The sequence below is a fragment of the Peromyscus maniculatus genome, chromosome 2 (genome assembly GCF_049852395.1).
Source record: "Peromyscus maniculatus bairdii isolate BWxNUB_F1_BW_parent chromosome 2, HU_Pman_BW_mat_3.1, whole genome shotgun sequence".
NCBI lineage: Eukaryota > Metazoa > Chordata > Mammalia > Rodentia > Cricetidae > Peromyscus > Peromyscus maniculatus.
The window spans coordinates 60,310,172-60,334,508 of record NC_134853.1 but is presented as its reverse complement, the minus strand read 5'-3'; the positions used below and the strand labels follow the sequence as shown (position 1 = coordinate 60,334,508).

Below are 24,337 nucleotides of genomic sequence, written 5' to 3'. Positions count from 1 at the left end.
CTTAAGGGGCTCCCCTGCCAGATGGACTGTTTCAACCTCTGAGGAAACTGTTACACAATGTACTGTTACACAATGTATGCTTAGATTTACCTTTACTTGGTTATTATGTTTCCATAAGTTTTTTGTTTGTTTGTTTGTTTTGCTTCGTTGTCAGTGTCATGCAAATATACATCACCAGCCTGATAAGTCTGTGTTCGATTTACTTCAGGCCCTGGAGTGCAAGGAGGGGATGGTGACATCCTATCTTTCTAGTAACTTAAAAAAGAAAAAATAGGGTCTCACTATGTAGCCTGGAACTCAATATGTGGACCAGGCTGTCCTCAAACTCACTCTAAGGTCCTAGAATTACACATCAGCCTATCTAGCTGTTGTGAGCTTACTGCTCAGTCTGTTCCCCTTCAAGTGTACTTAATAAAATGTGTTCCGTTGACTTACGTGTTTTTAAATTGTTTTACATGGGGTCAAACTATGTGGCCCTGGTTGGCTTAGAACCTGATATGTAGGCAGCTGGTTCGACTAAGTTCTGTTTTGCACAGACTCTCAAGATCACACATATGATAAGTGGCCCCACCCTTCTTTACCAAACCCTGCATAGTCCCTAAATGCTGGAGTTAGACTCTAAGAGATGGCTATCCGACTTTGCGTTTTTTGAAGACTAATTGTGTGTGTGTGTGTGTGTGTGTGTGTGTGTGTGTGTGTGTGTGTGTGTGTAAGATATCTAGAGAGAGAGGGGGGAGAGAGAGGAAGCACATGTTGGACCCTCTGGAGCTGGAATTACAGATGTTACAGGGGAGAACCAAATCAAACAGTTTGTTCTCTGCCCTGTCCATGCTTACTGTGACATACATACCATGCCCTCCATCCACTAAAAAACAAATAAGCTGGGTGTGGTGGCGTGCACCTTTAACTACAGCGCTCAGGAGGCAGAGGCAGATAGATCTCTGTGAGTTTGAGGCCAGCCTGGTCTACAAAGTGAATTCCAGGATAACTAGCACTGTTACACATAGAAACCCTGTCTCCAAAAAAAAAAAAAGAAAGGAAGGGAGGAAGGAAGGAAGGAAGGAAGGAAGGAAGAAAGAAAGAAAGAAAGAAAGAAAGAAAGAAAGAAAGAAAGAAAGAAAGAAAGAAAGAAAGAAAGAAGAAGAAAAATGGAAAAAAATGAGTAAGAATCTCATACATAGCTCCCACCCCCAGGCACACACAATAAAATTTAAAAACCATTGCTGGATTTTTAAAAACAAGACAGAAGAGTCATAGTGGGAGACAGGTGAGCAAGAGACAGTCAAGTTCAAGAACTAAAATTAAATTGGCATGGTTCTACAATGGAGTCCAGAGCCCCACTATGCCAAAGACTGTGGAACTGGTCTAAGTGTCTAGACACACTAGAGCATTTCCAATCAATAACAGAAACACAGGAAGTGTGTTTTATTTTGTTTTTGTTTTTTGAGGAAGAGTTTATCTAACCATGGTTGGCCTGGAACTTGCTATGTAGTCCAGGCTGGCTTTGAACTCACCAGTGTGCCTCCAGAGTGATGGAATTAAAGACATACACCACTGCTCTTGGCTTAGTAAGTGTTTCTTATATTAAATTGTGGACATAAACCAATAACCAATCTAGAAGAAAATAAGGGTCATTGGCATCTTCGTAGCATATATAATAAACTTCAGAAAAATCAAACCTTTACATGTGGAAAAAGTCAGGCAATAGAATGTTTTCTGAGTCAGCGGGGGATCAGTTTTGTGGTGCTAGGGAGATGGCTCAGACTTAAGAGCCCTGGCTTCTCTTCCGGAGGACCTGAATTCAGTTCCAGCACCTACCTGGCAGCTGACAGTAGCCTATAACTCTAGTTTCAGAGTATCCAATGCCCTCTTCTGACCTCCGTGAGCACTGCAAACATGTAGTAGAGAGAACACACAGGCAAACCCAAACACACATAAAAGAAAACTAAATGATCTTTCCCCCCATTTTCCCTTTTATTAAAAATAGATTCTGTTCTCATACAATATATCCTGATTTTAGTTTCCCCTCTCTCTACTCCTCCCATCTCCCCTCCACTCCCGCCAGATCCACTCCCTTTATGTCTCTCATTAGAAAAGAGCAGCCTTCTAAGAGATAACAATCAAACATGACAAAATAAAATATAAGATAAAACAAAACCATCACATCAGGCTGGACAAGGCAACCCAACAGAAAGAAAAGAGCCTCAAGAGCAGCCACAAGAGTCAGAGACCAGCTCATTCACACACTCAGGAGTCCATTAAAATACCAAGCTGAAAGCTATAATCAGAGGACCTGGTGCAGACCCTTGAGGTCCTGTGCTTGCTGCTTCAGTCTCTGAGTTCACATGTGCTATTGGGGAATTTATTAAGGTAACTCCATGTAATTAGAAAGGAGGTTTATTTTTGGCGGTAACTTACAGCTAGTAAAGAGGTTGGTTACAGGATCGGGGAGAGGTGAGGTGCAGTCCAGCTGGGTTCTCTGGAGAACTCCACTAGGTCTCCCATCCAGCATCCAGGATCACCAGGAACCAAGAGAGCTGGCACATCTGGATCTCAGGACTTAAGGGCTCTCATCTCGGCCCTGCCTCAGGGGCAGGTCATAGGTAGTCTTGACAGTTACTGGAAGCCTCACTGGGGGTAGTACTTCCAGGTCAAAGCTGGAACAGCCACCCACTACAATGTGCCTTGCTCAGTTGATTCAGAGGGTCATATCTCCTGGTGTCCTCCATCCCCTCTGCCTCTTACACTCTTTCCACCTCCTCTTCCATGAGGTTCCCTGAGCTCTGAGGGGAGGGATTTGATCAAGACATCCCATTTAGACTCTCACTCTCCACATAATGTCTGGCTGTGGGTCTTTGTATTTGTTTCCATCTGCTGCCAGAAAGTCTCTGGTGATGATTGAATAAGGCACTGATCTGTGAGTATAGCAGAATATCCCTAGGAGTCATTTTATTGATATATGTTTTAGAGCAGTAGTGTTGGTTTTACCCTTGGTCTCTGGACTAGTCGTTGGTTCTTGGTCACCCAAGCAGTGTTGGGTATGGGTTCTGCCTCAAGGAGTGGACCTTAAGTCAAATCAGACACTGACTGTCTACTCCTACACACTCTGTGCCGCCATTGCCCTAGCATATCTCGCAGGCAGGACAGATTGTAAGTCAAAGGTTTTGTGACTGGGTTGGTGTTTATGTTTCTCCTTTGATAGCATGCCAAATACCTTCCAATAACAAGGACACTAGAATGTAGGGGTGAAGATTCCAGCTCAACTTCTCTGTGTTCACTGAGTTATTGGGTGTTGTCCTCAGCAATACGGCCCAGCTGTCAGTTTGAAGAGAGCAACCCATTGTCTTAGCAACAACCTGGATTTTGGGGGGATTTCCATGGGACTTCCTTGGTCAACAACTCAATTGGATGCAACCTCGTCCCACTACTGGAAGACTCGTTTGGTGACAAGAGGTAGCCAGTTAAGACTCTATAGCCCCTATTATTAGGAGACTTCATTAGGATCACCTTCCTATATTTTAGGAAGTTTCCACTGTACTAGGTTTCCATATCATCCCTCAAATGCCCCTCAATTCCAGCTGTCTCTCCCTGAATTCTTTCCATCAACCCTATCTCCTCTACCCCTCCCCACCTGATCCTGTGGTTCTTGTTGCTCCTCTGCCCTCAGTCCACCCATAAAATCTGTTTTATTTCCCCCTCCCAGGGAGATCCATGTGTCCCCCTTCCTATATACCTAAATTCTCTGGGTCTATGGATTGTGGCTGGGTTATCATTTATTCAATGGCTAATATTAACTTACAAGTGAATATATACCATATTTGTCTTTCTGGATCTGGGTTACCTCATTCAGGATGATTTTTTTCTAGTTCCATCTATTTGCCTGCAAATTTCATGATATCATTTTTTAAACAGCTGAGTAATACTCCATTGTATAAATGTACTGCATTTACTTCATCCATTCTTCAATTGAGGGACATCTAGGTTGTTTCCAGTTTCTGGCTATTGAGAATAGAGCAGCAGTGAACATGGTTGAGCAAGTGTACTTGTGGCAGAACAAAGTGTCCTTTGGGTACATGCCCAAGAGTGATATAACTGGGTCTTGAGGTAGAATGATTCCCATTTTTCCAAGAAACTGCCACGTTTATTTCTATAGGGACTGTACAAGTTTGCACTCCCACGAGCAATGGAGAAGTGTTCTTTTTTTTTTTTTTTTTTTTTTTTTTTTTTTTTTTTTTTTTTTTTTTTTTGGTTTTTCGAGACAGGGTTTCTCTGTGTAGCTTTGCGCCTCTCCTGGGACTCACTTGGTAGTCCAGGCTGGCCTCGAACTCACAGAGATCCTCCTGGCTCTGCCTCCCAAGTGCTGGGATTAAAGGCGTGCGCCACCACCGCCCGGCTGGAGAAGTGTTCTTATTCCACATCCTTGCCAGCATGAACTGTCACTTGTTTTATTGATCTTGGCCATTCTGACAGGTGTAAGATGGAATCTTAATGTAGTTTTGATTTGCATTTCCCTGGTGGATAAGGAAATTGAAATTTCTTTAAGTGTTTCTAGCCATTTGAGATTCTGCTATTGGAAATTAGATCTGTACCCCATTTTTAGTTGGATTATTTGGTTTTCTGATAATCAAGTTTCTTGAGTTCTTTATATATTTTGGATATTAGTCCTATATTGGATGTGGAATTGCTCAAAATCTTTCCCCATTCTATAGGCTGCCATCTTGTTCAAATGATGGTGTCCTTTGCCTTACAGAAGCTTTTCAGTTTCATGAAGTCCCATTTATTAATTGTTGACCTTAATGCTTATGCTAATGGTGTTTTGTTCAGAAAGTCTTCTCCTGTGCCAATGAGTTCAAGGCTATTCCCACACTTTCTCTTCTATTAGGTCCAGTGTATCTGGTTTTATGTTGAGGTCTTTAGACCACTTAGACTTGACTTTTGTACAGTATGATAAGTATTGATCTATTTGCATTCTTCTACATGCAGAAATCCAGCTTGACCAACACCATTTATTGAAGAAGCCATCTTTTCCATTGTGTATTTGTGGCTTCTTTATTAAAAATTAGGTACCTGTAGGTGTGTGGATTTATGTCTGGACCTTTGATTCAGTTTCATTGATCAATGTGTCTGTTTTTATGCCAATACCATGTAGTTTTTATTACTATAGCTCTGTAATAAAACCTGAAATCAGGAATGGTGGAACCTCCAGCATTTCTTTTATTGTTCAGTATCGTTTTAGCTCTCCTGGGTTTTTCATTTTTTCATATGAAGTTGAGAATTGTCCTTTCAAGAGCTGTAAAGAATTGTGTTGGAAGTTTGATGGGGATTGCATTTAATCTGTAGGTTGCTTTTGGTAGGAAAAAATAAATGAATCTTAAAATATATTTATATGTAGTCTCATTCAATTGATTGTCTCTTTGACTTTGCAGAAGCTTTTTAGTGTTCTGAGTTCCATCTCTCAATTGTTGGCCTGACTCCCTGGGCAAATGGAGTCCTCTTCAGAAAGTTCCTTCCCACACCTATACTCTGCAGGGTTGTGCCTATATTTTCTTCTAACAGTTTCAGTGTTGGGGTTGATTTGGGGTTATCATTGGGTATGGGGGTGGGATGGGAGTTGAGCATGGGGTGGGGTAGGACTTGGGAATGGGCTTGGGGGTTGTGGTTCAGGATAGGGTTAGAGTTGTGGTTGAAGTAATGTTTGGAGTTATCATTGGGGTTGTGATTAGGGTTTCATTTGGTGTTGGGTTTTGAGTTTTTGGTTAGTGTTGTGGTTGGGTTGCATTTGGGTTTGGTGTTCGTGTTTGTTAGGTTGGTGTTAGGGCTGGGAGTTAGGGTTGAATTTGGGTTGATTTGGGTTTGATGTGGGATGGAAGTGGTATTGGAGGTTGTGGTTGTGGATGGAAATGGCCAGGTATGGGATGGAGTTTAGGGATGTGGTCTGATATGGGCTTGGTATTCTAGTTGGGATGGGGTCAGGGTTAGAGTAGGGTTGGGGATAGTGTTGGAATTAGGATTGGGGTTTGGTTTGGAATTGGTATTAAATTTGGTGTTGGGTTTGAGGTTGTGGTGTTGTGGATGGGCATGGGGTTTGGATTCAGAGTGGGCATTGTGAATAAGGTTGGGTTTTGAGGTTGGGGGTGTGTGGATGAGGTTTGGGTTTGGGGTAGGGGTGGGGTTGTAGATGGGGTTGGGTTTTGGGGTAGATAGAGGTTGGTGCTATGGATGAAGTTGGGGTTTGAGGTAGGGGTGGGGCTGGGGTTTAGGATAGCAGGCAGGGTTTGTGGATGTGAATGGGATTGGGGTTTGGAGTAGTGATTGGGGTTGTGTATGTGAATGGGTTTGGTGTTTGGGGTTTGGAATGTGGATGGGGTTTGGGATAGGTTAGGGGTTATAGATATGAATGGGGTTGGGGTTTGGGGTTGGAAATGTGGACAGGATTGGGGTTTGGCATAAGGGTGGTAGTTGTGAATGGGCTTGGGGTTTGGAGTAGGGGTGGGGATTGAAGATGAGGTTTGGGGTTGAGGATGTGGATGGGGTTAGATTTTGGGTCAGGGTGTGTATTGTGGATAGGATTGGGGTTAGGGTTAGAATTGTGCTTGGTTTGGGGATGGGATTGGGAGTAGAAGTGGACATGTCCTGGGAGTTAAAAATTGGTGTTGTATTTGGTGTTGTTAAGTATGCTGGATAAATCTATGTCAACTTAAAACAGACTAGAGTCATCTGAGAGGAAAGAACCTCAATTGAGAAAATAATAGTGATTAATAGATGGTACCATTCCTGGGCTGATTGGTGATCCTAAATTCTACTAGAAAGCAGGCTGAGCAAGTCATGAGGAGCAAGCCACTAAGCAGCATTCCTCCATGGCCTCTGCATCAGCTCCTGCCTCCAGGTTCCTGACCTGTGTGAGTTCCTGCCCTCACTGCTTTGATGAACTGTTCTATGGAACTGTAAATGAAATAAATCCTTTCCTCTACAAGTTGCTTTTGGTCACAGTATTTCATCATAGCAATAGTAACCCTAATTAAGACATTAGATTTAGAGTTGTGGTTGTGGTTAGGATTATGGTGGTGGTTGGGTTTGAGTTTGAGTTTGGGAGTTAGGGTTGAGGTTGAGGTTAGGGTTAGGATTGGAGTTATGTTTGGGGTGGAGCTTGGGTTGGTGTTAGGATGGGTATAGATTTGGTTTGGTGTTGGGGCAATATTAAAGTAGAGATTGGGGTTGGGATCAGGATGGATACTGGGGTTGGATTTGGGATTTAGATTGGGTTTGGGTGGGTATTAGGGTAGACATGAAATTGCAGTTGTGGTTGGAGTCAGGTTTGGGAGGTTAAAGCAGGAATTGGGGCTTGAGTTTGATTTGCTGTAGAAGTGGGTTGGCTTGAGGATGGGCATTTGTGTATGGGTTGGCATGAAAGTGGGGACCTGGTTGGTGTTGGTGTTGAAACTGGGCTGGGGAATGGGGTCAGGTTGAGGAAGGGGTTTGGGTTGGGATGGGATTGGGTTCTGGTTATTGTTTGAGTAGGGGTTTGGATTGGAGTTAGAATTGAGGTTTGTGTTTGAGGTGTGATTGCTGTTGGGGCGGGGTTTCAGGTTAGAGTGAGTGTTGGGGTTGGAGTTGATGTTGGAGAAGGGTTTGGGATTGGGATTGAGTTTAGAGTTAGGGTTGGATGAGAATGGGTTTATCTTGCGGTTGGGTGTGGCTGACTCCAGAAGTGATGACCAGGGATACAATAAAAGTGAAATGTGATCACCTCATCTACAAGAGAGAACAATATCTCTTGTTTGTTTTTGTTTTGTTTTTTGAGATGGGGTTTCTCTATGTAGCTTTGCACCTTTTCTGAAATTCACTTTGGAGACCAGGTTGGCCTTGAACTCACAGAGATCCGCCTGCCTCTGCCTTCCAAGTGCTGGGATTAAAGGCGTGTGCTGCTGCTGCCGCCGCCGCCGCCGCCGCCGCCGCCACCGCCGCCGCCGCCGCCGCCGCCGCCGCCGCCGCCGCCGCCGCCGCCACCACCACCACCACCACCACCACCACCCGGCTGAGAACAATATCTAAAGAAGACTTATTTATTTCTTTCTGAATTCAGTTAATCATGTGTTTATTTCAGGGTGGGACCATATTTATTATATACTTTGTTTTATACTCAGTACTATGTTACTGTTCTTCTTTCTATGTTAAAATGATTAAATAAGTCACTGTATTTTACTTTCTTGACATAATTGACATTCATTGATTGAATTATATATCTAATCTATCTTGTGATTTGTTTAAATATTTCATGTAAAAGTGCATTATTTAATTTTAATTATTTAAAGAATATCATAATCCTGCTACAAGCATCCGGAAATGTTGAAGGTTTTTCTAGTTCATGAAACAGGTCTCCAAAACTTCTTTCACTAGGAAGTAGTTTGTGCCAGTCTATAGGTTTCTTACAGATTATTTTCCAGAGGCTACCCAGAATGTTGCATAGTTGAGGCTTTCATACATTTCCGGCTTGTTTCCCATGTATGGCCGCCTTCACTTTGGACACTTCATACTACTGAGCGGTACTGACTAGGGTAGAAGGAAGAGGAGAGGAAGGAACTGTAGGAGAGACTTGTTGATTCACATGTCCGCATAAGCACACTGACCACCCCTGGTGGACACACATGGACACTGGCCAGCCCACGTGTTGTTTTGTTTTTCCTTGTCTTGGCCAAGGTCAGCCCCTCCTCCTACCGTAGTTTGTGTCTCTCTTCTCCAGACACAAACCCTGTCTGTGACTTGCCCCAGAGCAAGGTCTGTCTATGCCGTATACACTCTACCTGGCACCGGGGATCAGTCTGGCAGTGATGTTTCATCCTAATGGTTTCTAGGTCAATTTGTCTGATCTGGATTATCTTGGGGATGTCCCTTTGTCCCATTACAATTTTAGCATCTTTCCAATTACCTCTGTAACACAGGATGATCTCAGACTAATAAGGACACTCCAGTCAAGGTTGTGTCTGTAGTTTCCTTCTTTTTTATCTCTCCAAATAAGTTCTCAAATCCATGCACAGTGCATACTCTATGACTGATTATCTGCTAAACTTTTTAATGAACCAGTGATCAACACCACTATTCTCTTGGATTAAGGAGTACTTACTTACTTACTTGCTTTTCCAAACTTTGTGTTTTATAAAATTCTATATCTCTGAATCTTCATCTAAACTTTGTGTTTTATAAAGTTCTGTATCTCTCAGTCTTCATGCTCAAAGTATCAACACTTGCTGAGTGTCCAATAAATGTACAATGGGGGAAACAACTAATGAACAAAACAAGTAATGTAAGCTAGGCATGTCTAGAATCCTATTGATCAGGAGTTTGAAGCAGAAGGATAGTTGCACATTCAAGACTGGTTTGGGATACATAGTAAAGTCTGGGCCAGCCTGAGCTAAGAATGAGAGCCTACCAAAACAAAACAACTAATCTTCATGTGTAGTTTCATGTGTCTTAAAAAGTACACACATCTATTTTAACTTTTATTATGACATTTGAAATGTTTACTAATTTGCTAAGGAACTGGTTGGTCACTCAGAGATAAAATGATAAATTTGTGATAGTTGAGATTTATATTTATTTATTTTGCTTTTTGTTGTTGTTTTTGAGGCAGGGTCTTGTGGGATCCAAGCTAACCTTGAACTCCAATGCCTCCACATACCAAGTACCAACATATAACTGAGATTAGATGCATATTCCACCATGATCAGCTTGAAATTAAGTTTTGAAAAGAAATTTCAAGTCTGTGTTTTAAAATTTTAGGTTCTTTTAGGAACAAAGATTTAGAGCAGCTTTGATTTCAACCATGGCTAATACGACGTTATGAATCTCCTATTGTCATCACTGTAGACATAAAAGCTCAGGGAATACGATTGTGATGCCTCACAGAACCATGAAGCAATTCATTGGATTTGTCTGTTTGTGTTGAGGGTTGAACCTGAGACTGTGCGTGCTAGGCAAGAGCTCCACTATGGAGCTATGTCCTTGGTCTGTGGAGCATTTCTGTGGAACTGAGTCAAAGTGCTTGTACTGCTCCTCTCCCCCCGCCCCCTCCGTGAGTGCTGCTTGGCCAGCACACGCTTGTCATTTATTCATGCACAGTCAAACCTGCTTGAATATGTGACACAAAAGTCTGGTCTTCTGGAATTTTAGAGCAGTGTTATTGTATCTGAGGACACTGATGCCCTGTTCCCAACCACCACTCAGCCATAGCCTCACTAACAGAGACTAATTCCATTCAGGGAGGTATAAAGCATGTACATAGAAAATTCATGCTTACAGAGATTTTTGCCTTTCCCCATCCCTGGAGAAGTATACTTTTTATCAATTGTACATTTTTACTAGTGAAAGAATTTCAACTCAAATATCCACAGTGGATGCATATTTACTTATAATTCATATGCATGTATAATCATAATGATTTATCTGTATTTTGATACAATATTTTAAAATAGAGATGTAAAGGGGACAGAAACATGAGTAAAAATAGAATTTTCACACCTTTTTCTCCCACCCCAGTGAATTATCTGAGAAATAGCCTAGTGGCTGACAGAATGGACAGCTTGCTTCCAAAAGGCTAGATGGAAGCAAGGTTATCCAATGTCAGGTCACTAAGTATATGTGGTCCCATATCAACACCTTGGGTCATTCCTTGTGATAAATCTTGTTAAAAGTAAATAGCTTTAAGGCCGGGCAGTGGTGGCGCACGCCTTTAATCCCAGCACTCGGGAGGCAGAGCCAGGCGGATCTCTGTGAGTTCGAGGCCAGCCTGGACTACCAAGTGATCCCAGGAAAGGCGCAAAGCTACACAGAGAAACCCTGTCTCGAAAAACGGAAAAAAAAAAAAAAAAAAAAAAAAAAAAAAAGTAAATAGCTTTAGTTTTAAAGATGGTGACAAAACTCTGTGATTGATGATTTAAAAGGCTTTATTTCTGATGGAACCAACTTTTATGATCGTGCTAAACACTATCTTTTTCCCTAACAAAAGGAGACTGCTGATGACACCAAAGAGTGAGGGGCATGGAGTAAAGGTGCAGTGTCTGACTGGAGCATGCCAAGAGCCTGGTAAGGAAGGAGGCGGCATCACACAGTGCCGCCCCACAGACCAGCAGTCACCAGCACAGCCCTTCGCCAGCGCCGAGTCTAAGACTTGTGATAGTAACAAGTACTGCAGTGGCACTCCGTGTGGTTTTCCACTCTGGCGTTTCCCATCACTGTGGCCTGAAGGGGACAAGGAACAGGTAGGTAGATAGACAGACAAACTTGCGAAATGTTAAATAAAATAGTAGCCTGCATAATTTAGTGAGTGTCTGGTGCATTTACATTTTCACTTTCCAGAGATATATTCATTCTAACATTTCAATTCACATTGCAAAATGAGCTACGCTCTTTTCAGTCTGCTTTTATTTAGCTCTGTCCTCTCTCTCTCTCCCCCCATTTTTAAATGTTTATTTCAGCATTTCTTAGGCAAGCACTCAGCCATTGAACTATATCCTCCACCCCTAAAAAATACCTGATTGTTTGATTCCCTGCCCCAACACGCACATACACATTCCTTATGGGTCAAACCTCAGCGATTCACACATCTCACATATGTCCCCCAGGTTGCTGGGCTTTTGTTTGTTTTGTTTTGTTTTTACTTTTGTTGTTGTTTTGAGACATCATCATATTATGCTAACCTAGAACTCACTGTGAAGACCAAGTGGGCCTTTTCTCTTCTGATATATATAGATATAGATATAGATATAGATATAGATATAGATATAGATATAGATATAGATATAGATATAGATATAGATATATTTATAGTGTGTGTATGTGTATGTGCTCATGTGTTGTATGTATGTGTGTGTGCGTTTGTATGTGTATGTGTGCGTGTGTGTGTGTGTGTGTGTGTGTGTGTGTGTGTGTGTGTGTGTTGGGGGGGTAAGGACAATTTAAAGGAATCTGTTCTCTCCTTCCATCACTTGGGTCCCAGGGAACTGACTCAGATCATTACTCTTGTCGCCAGATGCCTTTCACACTGATCCATCTCACCAGTTCCAGCCAGGTAGGCTGAGGATGCATAGGATCTTCTCGACTCTAGTTCCTGAACGATGAGACTACAGGAATGCACCACTACACCCACATGCTGTGCTAATTTTCAGAAGATAGTAATCACACATGTGTATGGAGTGTAGTTTGGTCATTGGATACAGGCACACGAAGTATGATGATCAAATCAGGGTGGTTGTGTTCTCACTCCTCTAACATACTGTATTATTTCTCTGTGCTCTCAACTTTTGAACCCTTCTCTTCTAGTTCTCTACAATCTATATAATAAACTGTGGTGAACTGTCAGCACCTAGCTGTAGTGTAAATCCCGAGAACTTGCTTTCCTATGTCATGTTTTGCTGTCACTAACCCCTTAGGCACCTCTCACTGGTGTATAAGACTGTGGCAGCTGCTGTTCGGTCTGCTTCTGGGTCATCGACACTTTCCATTTAGCTTATTCTTTTAATTAAAGAGGGAAAGTGAGGGTGTGGCCTGTACAAAGGAGCAATAAATACAGGTCACTAGACAACCTGGACATTAAACCCTGTGAGTGCAAACTGCCCCTGGATGGACTGCTAGGAAGCTCTTACCTTAGTAAATGCTTTGGCCACACAGCATGTGGCCTCCGAGGTGATATTCTTTGGAACCAGCATTGTCTTCTTGGACCTTGCTGGAGTGGGGTATGCCCTGGAGAAGCAGCAGCCCATGCACTGGTAGATGGGGGCACCCAGCTTGGAGAAGTATTTATTTTCCTTTAGTTTACATTCTGGGCAACCTAGCCAGCAAAAGAGGGAAGGAAGAAATTACCAAGAAAGGATTCAAAAGCAAACTAACTCTTTCCTGAGCACATGACAAATGCTTTTTTTGCACTGGCAATAAAAAAAGGAAATAAATATTTTTGTCTACATATTAATCTTCACATATAATATCTCTTTATAATTACTATAGCTACATTCACAGAGAAACCATTTTTGCATACCTGCATGGGGGTTTGTTATAGCGGTTTCTCATTCTCTAAGCACAGATTATCCCAATGCTAATAGTATGCTTCCAGAGAACACAAAGGCTTGACAGATATAAATGCCACATTCATTTGGAAGGAAAAGTTTTCCGGAGGCAAGTCTGCTATTGTTTATTCCCCACAGAAACTCCAAATGTTGGCAGAAAAAAAATATCAAAATTAAGAAAGCTTGATGAGTTAAGATAGCTTGATAATACAAAAGACATCTGTGCTTGGAATTTGAGAATCAAATATTACCATTTAATAAGAGAAAAGCCATAACAAGTAATAGTTCACAATTTCAAAGCTGGTAGGATTATGTCAGGTTCTCTGGGAGATGTGTCCAACAATATAGCAAAACAAATGTAATGCACAAAACTGATTTTTGTTTCCCTCACTTGTTAATGAAAATTCATCTGAAAAAGCAATGTTAAAATTTTCTGAAATCTGGAAGAAATGTTAAAAAAAATGAGCTGAGCAAGGATGATTTTTCTCCTTGTAAAACTCAGATGTGGAACAATAAAAAATGTGCTTCAGATGAACACATTTAGGATGCTATTAAAATGAATATGGAATATAACATTTTCACTGTATGTTTTCTGAACCTAATTTAATTTTGTGTTCACAGTCTACAAGTGCCTAGATATGTTCCCAGGAGTGAATATTTATCACATGTGAAAGGTGTTAGAAATTAATTAATGATTATTGATGTGCATTTAGAAATACATGTCTTCCTTTTTATTGCAAGCCCGAGTTTGGTCACATACCCTGAATAACAAAGTCTCCATCAGGAAGAGAATGAAGAATATTCAGGAACATGGACAACAGTACCAGAATGGCAGCTGCATATTTTCTGTAGTAATCCATCGTTCTCCTGCAAACCACACATTAGAAAAGCATAAACATAATAGCAGTCTAATCTTAGCTTATCAGTCACAACACAAACCCTGTAGTTTTAGTATGATTCCTCTTTTAAATGATGGTGCTGGCTTTGGGCATGCTAAGTAACTGCTCTACTGCTTAACTACATCCCTAGCACCAACAGCCAGCACGTTTAACATTATTGCTCGTAATAGTCAATGTCTTGCCCCCTCCTGCTTTCAACATCTCCTAAAGCCATGTAAATAAAAGCCCCACCCCCCTTTAGGAAAGAGGCAGGGCACTGTGTCTCCCTACTTCTGACATAAGCAATTAGCACATAACAACTCTCTCTTCTTCCCCCTGCCCCTCCAGCCTCCCCAGTGTAATTAACGGAGTAGGTAGGTGTGATGGATATGCAAATTAAAACAACAATCACCAGAACAGTTATAATTAAAGAAATGTCAAATGCTGGTCTGAATACATGAAATTGGTTAACAGAGACATCTCCAGTGGGAATGTGAGAGGGTACAGGCACTCTGGTGAAGAGCCTGGTGGCTTTTCTTGTTGTTCAGTTGGGGTTTGGAGGGAGGCTGTTTGCTTGTTTTATTTATTCACTCACGTAGCTAGGGTTGCAGGTAAGCCAGACTGTCCTAAAATTCACTTTATAACTGAGGATGACCTTGAACACCTGATTCTACTGCCTCCTCTTCCTAGCACTAGGATTGCTGGTGTGTGCTAACTCACACAATTTTACAGCTGTTATTCCTATTTATACATATATATGTATACATGTATTTAATATAATTATATATTATAAAATAAAACAATTGTGTTTATATAGTAATATATAAAATAAATATAACATATATAATAAGTACATAATAGAAATACATACTTAGAACAGGTAACCACTGTTCTAAGTCAGTGATTCTTGAAGTGGGAAGAGCATAGGAAGTCTCAGTGTGTCTGTGAGGACAAAGCAATTAGTAATAATACTCAAATGGTCTTTTTCCTTATCGATTGATCCATGATGTGGGGGTGAAACAGAGTGAATAAAGGAGCTCATCAAACCAGCTGGGTCCCACTAGGCCAGACATGGAAGAGATTTAAAACACATCAAACACCGCCACTCTTCTCACAGATATTTTCTGCTTAGGAAATTGTCATCTGCTTCCTGGTGGCATGGAACCATAATCCCATGGCTTTGAAAGCTAAGGCCAAGGGAATCATCACATTTCTGTACCAGCCTGTGCTACAGAGCAAGACTCTGTGTCCTCAAAAAGTAAATAAGTAAAGACCAAGAAACCCACCATGTCATCATATGCTAACTTTCCCGTTTCAGGTTTTTCATTCGTTTTTACTTTTGTTTGACACAGGATCTTGCTTTGTGGCCTAGCACTCACTATACAGCCTAAGAGAGTCACAAGCGTTCAACAATCCTCCTGCCTCAACCTCTCAAGTGATGGGATTACAGGCATGTACCACCATGCCCGGCTTATTGCTGCTTTTTAAATAAATCATTTTGAAACTTAAAAAAAAGTCAAAACCCCACAGTGGTGGTGCACATGTTTAATCATAGCACTCAGGAGGCAGAGGCAGGAGGATCTCCATGAGGCTCTGTTGACAATACGCAAGCTCCTTCAGAAACTATGAGAGTTCATCCCTAGTGAAGAGGCATTCATGTCAGACCCAAGCTGACTTCTCCAAATCCATTTCTGAAATGTGTAGTGTCTTCAGCAACAGAGTCATCCCTTCTTTTTCTGGAAGGCACTAAGGGAACTAGCAATCGCCTAAGCTCTTTGGAGGTGTCTCTTGGACTCCCCTGACCAACAACTCAAGTGTTCTCATGCTGGAGACTTGGGGTTTTGTTAGTCTGTGTTTTGAGGAAGAGCATTGTCACCCTTAGCAGCACAACATTAAACTAGATAGATGATAGATAGATAGATAGATAGATAGATAGATAGATAGATAGATAGATAGATGATAGATAGACAGACAGACAGGTAGATAGATAGATAGATAGATAGATAGATAGATAGATACATACATACATACATACATACATACATACATACATACATACATACATTGATACATAGATGGATACATAAACATATATAGACTATATGCAATTTTAAGTACCCATAAAAAAGTATTCCCTATAGCTTCCCCAAACATCCTTAGTGCTATTTATCCCTCACTCTTCACGTCCACTGTATTGCCTCCTCCTTCTTCCTCTCCAGGTAAGTCTTCCTCATCCATTTCCCCCATTCCTTTTCCTATTGCTAACCTAACGATGTCCTATGGCTCCCTTCTCTAGTGCCCCTGTTCTCCCCTATGTTCTGCCATGGTCCCTTTTTTCTTTCCTGGTATTGCTGGTACACCAGACAATATCTAAAGACCCAAAGCTCACATGGACAACTAAGAGAAAATATGTGTCTTTTGTCTTTCTGGGTCTGTGCTGTCTCATTCAACATAATATTTTCTAGTTCTATTTACCTGAAATTTTCATTATTTCACTTTTCTTTACAAATTAATAGGGTTCCATTGTGTATTTGCCTCATGTTTCCATTACCCATTCAACAATTGAAGGGCATTTTGGTTGCTTTGACTTGTTAACTATTTGCATAAAGTAGCAATGAAAATGGCTGAGCAGATCATTTGTGGAGTAGCATGCTGAGTCCTTTGGGCAGATACCAAGAAGTAGTATAGCTGGGTCATACGGTAGATTTCCTTTTAATTTTCTAAGAATTCACTGCACTGGTTTCCATGGTGGCTGTGTCAGTTACAATTCCATCCACAGTGAATGAGCATGTCCATCTCCCCACATTCATGCCAGCATTTGATGTCAGTTGTTATCTTGATCTCAGCCTTTCTGCCTGGGATAAGGCAAAATCTCAAGCCAGGAGGTGATGGTACAATCCCAGCACTTCAGAGGCGGAGGCAGATGCAGGCAGATCTCTGAGTTCAGCACCAGCCTGGGCTACAGAGTGAGTTCCATGACAGCCAGGGCTACACAGAAAAACACTGTCTCGAAAACCAAACAAACAAAAACAAACAAACAAACCAAGAAGATAAAAATCTCAGGATTGCTTTAATTTGCATTTCCCGAATTGCTAACAATTTTGAGCACTTTTTGAGGTTCCACTCTATAGCCCAGCCTGGTCTGGAACTCACCACATAGTCAGGCTAGACTTGAACTCCTGGAATTCTCCTACCTCCCCTCCTGCTCGTTGGGGTGACAGGCACACATCACTGTGCCTGACAGGTCACACTTTTCTACTCTTCTGCTTGCTGGAATGACTGCATATGCCACTGTGACAGGTTACACTTTTCTCCTTTACAACTTGAAAGGAAAACTTAAGAATTCAAACAGAAAAAAAAACTATATTCACTTGCAGTTTATATTACTTTACAAAACTATGATCAATCTAAATTCAGGTTTCTTAATCCTAACCTGTTTTGGTACTCTGAAGGAAGACTGCAGAAATCCTAGGCTTATCAAATCCCAGGCTGATCCCCACTTCAGCATACCCTCACTTCCTGCTGCTTACCACATCAAAACAGTGGGAATCCTGGGGGTGGTGGCACCCACCTTTAATCCCAGCACTCAGCCAGCAAAGGCAGGAGAATCTGAGTGTGATTCTCCAGTCTACATATTGAGTTCCAAGCTAACCAAGGATATATAGTAAGACACTGTCTAAATTAAATAAATAATAAAAAATGTAAAATAATGTAAATCTAAGAAAATAATTATTGCTTCAACTTGATCTCCAAGACCATTTTTCCTTCTCAGTCCATCCATTTCAGCGTTCTTTAAGGAACAGCCCACTCCATATGAAGGTTGCCGTCAATGTCAAAGCCATAAGAAACAATTCCTTCCACTATATTCACCTATCTCATAATTCATAAGCGATGTCACAGCCTGACAGCTAGCTGGACACACATCATCTTCCTATCCATGTGAAAGCTTTTTTTTTTTTTTTTTTTTTTTGGCTGGTTGGCTTATTTTGTTTTTTGAGACAAGGTATGCCGTGTAACCCTAGCTGGTCTGGTTCTCACCATGTAGCCAAAGCTAGCCTTGACCCTCGAAGCAATCCTCCTAACTCAGTCCCAGGACTGGAATTAAAAGAGTGTGCAACCACACTCAATTTGAAAGCTTCTTAATCACAAAACTATGCTCCTCTCCTCAGCCCACTCAGAACAATGGTGCTCAGTTGAACCTCAGAATGGTAACAATAATATCAACCAAAAGTTGCCCACAGAGGACCAACAAGACAGCTCGGTGGTTAAAGGCACTTGCCACAGAAGCCTAATTGCCAGAGTCCACCTAAAGCTAGAAGACAATCAGCTCCACAAGGTTATGCTCCAACCTCCGCATGCATGCCATAGCATGTACACCCACATATACACACCATGCACACATACACAATAGCAATAATAGATATTTTAATAAAATTGTTTTTCAAATTGACAACAGAGGTATCCACAATGTGAAACAAAATAACCTTTGAGCAACAAAGTAAAATATTTTTGGATAAATTCATTAGAAACTATGTACTCATGCTGGCAAGCCTTTAATCCCAGCACTCAGGAGGCAGAGGCAGAGGCAGGCGGATCTCTGTGAGTTTGAGGCCAGCCTGGTCTCTAAAGTGAGTTCCAGGAAAGGTGCAAAGCTACACAGAGAAAGCCTGTCTCAAAAAACAAAACAAAACAAACAAAAGAAAAAAGAAAAAAAGAAAAGAAAAAAGAAACTATGTACTCTGACTGTATTAGTTTCTTTTCTCATTGCTACAACCAAATCCTTGGCAGAAATTAATTTAAGGGTTATTTTGGTTCCAAGTTCAAAGGAATGCAGTCCACCATGACAAGGAAGGCAGCGTCGGTCATTGGTTCCCCCTAGAAAGCAGAGGAAGGGAAAGCCAGTATCCACCCAGCTTTGACCATTTTCCCTCAGTCTAGAGATGGGATGGTGACACATACCTAGAGTGGGCCATTCCTCCTCAGTTAATTTGCTCTCGAAACTCCTGACTCTGCAGTGTGATTTTTCCTGAATAGTACATTGATTTGTAGGTGGTATATGTGTCATAGGCAGGAGACATTTTATTATCCAGATTTTAAATGCTGACATTATTAAGAATTATACTAAGCAACCCCAGCACTCAAGAGGCAGAGGCAGACAGATCTCTGTGAGTTCCAGGCTAGCCAGAGCTACAATGTGAGACCCTATCTCAAACAAATGAAAATCTTTTAGGAATAAAACTATAGATAATGTCAATTTCTCCCTGAAGACTGAAACATCCAAAGCAGGAAACCAGAGGGCCTAGCCACACAAATATTTAATTCCAGCTCTTCAGGAGGCTGCAGTAGAAGGTTCTGAAGTTCAAGGCTAGCTTAGATAACTTAGTGAAACCCTGTCTCAACGTGAAAAGCTCAGTGGTGGAGTAACTCCTGCAGCAGGCTCTGGCTTCCACGCCACATACGATCACCATTACAGTTTTTTTTTAAAGACCAGAAATCTTCTCTAGGAGCAGTATTATAGTAATATAAAAATCTCTCTTATAACACAAAGAAATACATAAACAGTAAAAATGAAAACACCAAATTTGAAATTGCAATGGAACTCATATAAACCTTTCATAAGTGATGATGACTTTTGATGTTTTAAAAAATAGTGCAAGGGACAGCCAGATGGCTCAGTGAGTAAGGGTACTTGTGGGTGAATCCTGATGTACTGAATCCCATCACTAAAGATCACAGAGAGGTAGGAGAAAGCTGACCTCACAGAGATGTCCTCTCGCTTCTGCATGTGCACCTTGTCACGCCCAGTACACACACACACACACACACACACACACACACACACACACACACTAATAATAATGATAATAAATATTTTTGAGTGACCAATATTTTGAATAATTAAATTAGTATTAAATCGAGGAGTTTTGTCATCTGTAATATCATCACTCAGGAGGCTGAGGTGTGAGTTCAAGGACAGCCTCGGCTATAGAACGAGACCTTAGACAAAAAAAATTAAAGAAATAATTTTTAATTTACACTGATTTATTGTGTGGGGTAGGGTGTGATTGTACCACCCAGTGTAAGTTTGGGAATTAGAGGAAAATCTCTGGGAGTCACTTCTCTCCTTGTACCAAGTAGATTCCATGGAGGAACCTCAGGTTGTCAGGCTTGGTGGCAAGCACCCTTATCTGCTGAGCCGTCTTCCTGGCCCCAAAGTAATTATTGTTTTGTTTTGTCTTGGTCTTTGTTTTTGAGACAAGGTCTGGATATGTAGCCTGGAACTGGCCTGACCTCAAATATACAGTTTAAGTATTTTTTATTTTATTTCATGTATATGTGCACTTCCTTGTCTCTATGTGCACCACATATATGCAGGTGCCCTCTAAGTCCAGAAGAAGGTGTCAGATTCCCTGGATAGAGCCACCCAATGTGGGTGCTGGAAACCAAACCTGGATCCTTTGCCAGAGCAGTAAGTGCTCTTAACTGCTGAGCCATCTCTCCAGACCCTTCAGTAATTAGTTAAGAGAAATCTTCAGAAACTTAAAAGATTCCTCTTCTACCTGTAATCCCAGCATACAGAGGGGTAGAGAAAAGATTTTCAGGAGTTCAAGGTTATCTTTGGCGGTATAGCAAGTTCCAGGCCGTATAGTCTGAATTATATTAACTAACCTGTGTCCAAAAAACAAATTCCTCTTTTAATGTAAAATATTTTACTTTTGAATAGCAAACAAACTTATAGTCCTTTGGAAGAAGAAAGTCCTATTGAAATGCAGCGGCTGTTTCTCATGCCCAAGGAACTCTCACTGTGCATGAGACCTGCCACTCCTCACTGGAGCCCAGATCCTATTTGTCAATACTGAGAAAGAGGAACAAAAGTGTTCTTATTTTCTAGTGTTTCCCGGACAATCACTATTTCAACAAGTGCTAACACAGATATACTTCCAATCGTTCCCCGGTGTGTTATGTAGGGATAGTTCTGAGGGCAGCCTCCCATACCAAATCCTCGGATGCTCAAGCGCCTTCTGTCAAATGGCCTATTTGCATAGGACCCATACACTTCCTCTGTACTTTAAATTATCTCTAGATTACTGATATTTAAAGTAATACAAGTGGTATGTAGATATCTGTTATATTTTATTGCCCAAGGCATAATTGAATTGTTAATTTTTTTTAAATTTGAGGTTGATTGGATCCAAGAATGTGCAGTACTCATGTAATATGCCGATTATAAGGTAGCTGAAAAAATTTTTCAAAAGCTCATTACAACTACCCACTCAGACTTGGAAAGTGATTTATTGTTGCAAGGTCATCAAGAATACCTGGCAAATACTACCAAACAAGGTCATTTCACCAAACAAGCGAGTTGTTTTATTGATAGCCAACTTGAAAATTTAGTTACGAATCATCCAAAACTGATAATAATACCAGCTACTTATAATGCCTACTTGCCCTCTGTCTGGTCTTTGAGAGACATTCAGATTAATGCCCTTCAAATGGAAAATATTTCAGATTGTGACAGACACTCTAGCATCTCAGCAGGAGACACTTGGTTTCTGGCTTCTGCTAGATAACATCTTATTTAGCTTATGATCACATACTACATTTTTACAGACTTCCTCCTAACTCAGTCATGAGCACTGTAAAGAAAATTAGTAAATGCCTAATTAACGTCTTACCAAGGTTTGTGAGGAAAAGTCCTTCCTGTGGTCTCAAATGTTTCACTCCTGAATTAAAATACCCCAAATTAGCTCATCACATTACCTTCCTCTGGACTTTTTGAGGGCTGTGTTCCAGGCAGTTGATTGTAGATCTGAGGAGGGACAGACAGTTCAGTAACTGCAGCTAACAAAGGCTCCCACTGTCTTTTATAGCAGCAGGGTAACACAAATTGCATGTTCCCACCTGCACCTAAGCCCAGGGATCAACGGTAAATTCTACCCAGTGATTGGATGGTACTTGGTATAATTACCGTGACATCAATTGGATCTTATCAGGTTGCAATCCTCAGATCATTTTTGTTTTTAGCCATTTTCAGGTAGTGGTGACCTCAAGGACAGCTTATGGAAAAAGAGCATTTGGTCATTTTCTACGTAATTTTATTGAGACTTAACACAAAACATCCTGAAAGTTGACACTTTTTAAATAAACAAGTCTCTAAGAGAAGCACTTTTAATTAGCTAAGTACCTGATATTTTCATAAAGCAGGAGGAAAGCATTTCCAGGATTACATTACTCCAACAGGAAATAGAAAAAGAAAACAATTGCTTCCATTTTTCAAATTAACAGGCATCTGGATTTAATAAATATATATGGCAAAGTATGAGGCCATCCTGAGAAGGACTGACTAGTGCTCAGTACTCATGTCAGGGGGAGAGGGGCTCTCTCCAGGCCCTCACAGCAGCCTAAGAATTATTAAAAACAAAACAAAACAAGAAAAGGCTTTTATCAGGGACTGGAGAGATGGCTCAGTAGTTAAGGGCTTGTACTGCTCTTCCAGAGGACCCTGACTTCATGCCAGGTCAAGAGGCTCACATGTAACTCCAGCTCCATGAGGAGCCAAGGCCTATACTTCCACAGGCCCCTGTACTCATCTGTGTCTATTCACAAACATACACATAAATTAAAAATAAATAATAAAAACTTTAAATCTTGGGGAAAAATTAAGTGAAGCCATGATTCTTCTCTCTTTTTAAAAAGTACTTCAGTTTACTTTGTTGAATGGAAGCTCTTCAGAATCTTAGAATTTATTTTTTAAATTTATTTTTTGTATTAGTGTGTGTGTGTGTGTGTGTGTGTGTGTGTGTGTGTCTCACAAGTTCTACTGTGCATGTGTGGAGGTCGGGGAATAAGTGTGAAGCTGGCTTGTTCCTTCCACTGTATGTGGACTTTGAGTTCGGGCATCAAGCTTGGCTTGTTAGGATGGTGCAGCATGTACTTTTAAACATGCTGAACCATCTCACTAGCCCAAGGCTGTGGTTCTTGGTGATGTTACAGAAAAGAATTTCAAACAAAGTCAGCAAGAAGCAAAGATGGTTTATTAAGAAAGGATCTCATTTACAGTGAGTGGGTCTTCCCACCTCAATTAATGAAATCAAGGCAATCCCCTAGTGGTATGTCAACAGGCCCATCTCCAGGCGATTCTGGAGCCTATCAAGTTGACAACACAGACCATCACAATACCCAGGTGTTACTATAGATTTAAAAACGACATTAAGAGAGAGGAAGACAGACACATACAAGGACAGTCATGCATGCCCTAGAATTGCAAGGGCCTCCCAAGGGAAAAAACGCTACCCTTTCTGTCATTGTGACTCTTTTGTATTTTGTAGCCAGACTAGCCTCAAGATGACGTTTCATTTTTTTTTTAATTTTTATTCTTTACATGTTATACTCCGACTGCAGTTTCTCCTCCCTCCACTCATCCCAGGCCCACCATCACCTCCCCTCTCCCTCAGGTCTACTCCTCCTCTATTTCTCTTCCAAAAAAAAAAAAAAAAAAAGAGCAGGCCTCCCAGGGACATAAGCCAAACACGGAATAAAAATTACAATAAGACTAGGCACAAACACTCATATCAAGGCTAGATGAGGCAATCCAATAGGAGGATAAGGGTCATAGGCACAGGCAAAAGCATCAGAGATAGCCCCTCCCCACTCCTGCTCTTAAGAGTTCCCACAAGAACACCAAGCTATATAACCACAACATACATGTAGAGGATCTAGCACAGACCCTTAAAGGCTGTGATTGTCACTTCAGTCTCTGTGAGCCTCTATGAGCTCTGTTTAGTTGATTCTGTGGACCGTGTTTTCATGGTGTTCTCAACTCCTCTGTCTCCTACAATCCTTCCCCTTCCTCTTCTGTGGGGTTCCCCTGGCTTTGCCTAGTGTTTTGGCTGTGGATCTCTGCATCTACTCCAGTCTTGCTGCTCGGAGCCTTTCCTAGTTATAGAAGATGGCAGGTTCCAACTCTGTATCTCTCCCTCCCATTACTAGGAGACTTTACTTGGGGTCACTCTCCTAGATTCCAAGGTGTTTCCACTGGATGTTTCAGTTCTTTTCTTTTCTTTTTTTTTTCTTTTTTTGTTTTTGTTTTTGTTTTTGTTTTTCGAGACAGGGTTTCTCTGTGTAGCTTTGCACCTTTCCTGGAACTCACTTGGTATCCCAGGCTGGCCTCGAACTCACAGAGATCCGCCTGGCTCTGCCTCCCGAGTGCTGGGATTAAAGGCGTGCGCCACCACCGCCCGGGATGTTTCAGTTCTTAACATCTATGCCCCAAACACAAGAGCACCCACATTTGTAAAGGAAACATTACTAAAGCTTAAATCACACAAGGAACCCCCACAATAATAGTGGGGAGACTTCAACACCCCACTCTCATCAATGAACAGGTCATCCAGACAAGGACTA

General features: G+C 41.3%; 1 protein-coding gene across 2 annotated transcripts; it reads right to left on the bottom strand.

Annotated features, from left to right (window-relative positions):
• Positions 1-10,922: 10,922 nt before the first annotated feature.
• On the bottom strand, positions 10,923-21,820 carry Cga (glycoprotein hormones, alpha polypeptide). Of its 2 annotated transcripts, none has more exons than XM_006975318.4 (4): positions 21,695-21,820; positions 13,816-13,922; positions 12,639-12,823; positions 10,923-11,235 (listed from the first exon to the last, which is right to left on the bottom strand). In XM_006975318.4, exons 2-4 carry the CDS (start codon positions 13,913-13,915, stop codon positions 11,158-11,160), a joined length of 363 nt encoding a protein of 120 aa, XP_006975380.2. In that variant the 5' UTR covers positions 13,916-13,922; positions 21,695-21,820; the 3' UTR covers positions 10,923-11,157. The 2 variants fall into 2 exon arrangements, with proteins under 2 accessions (XP_006975380.2, XP_042128589.2); XM_042272655.2 differs by lacking the exon at positions 21,695-21,820 and adding an exon at positions 21,610-21,633.
• Between the last annotated feature and the right edge of the window lie 2,517 nt (positions 21,821-24,337).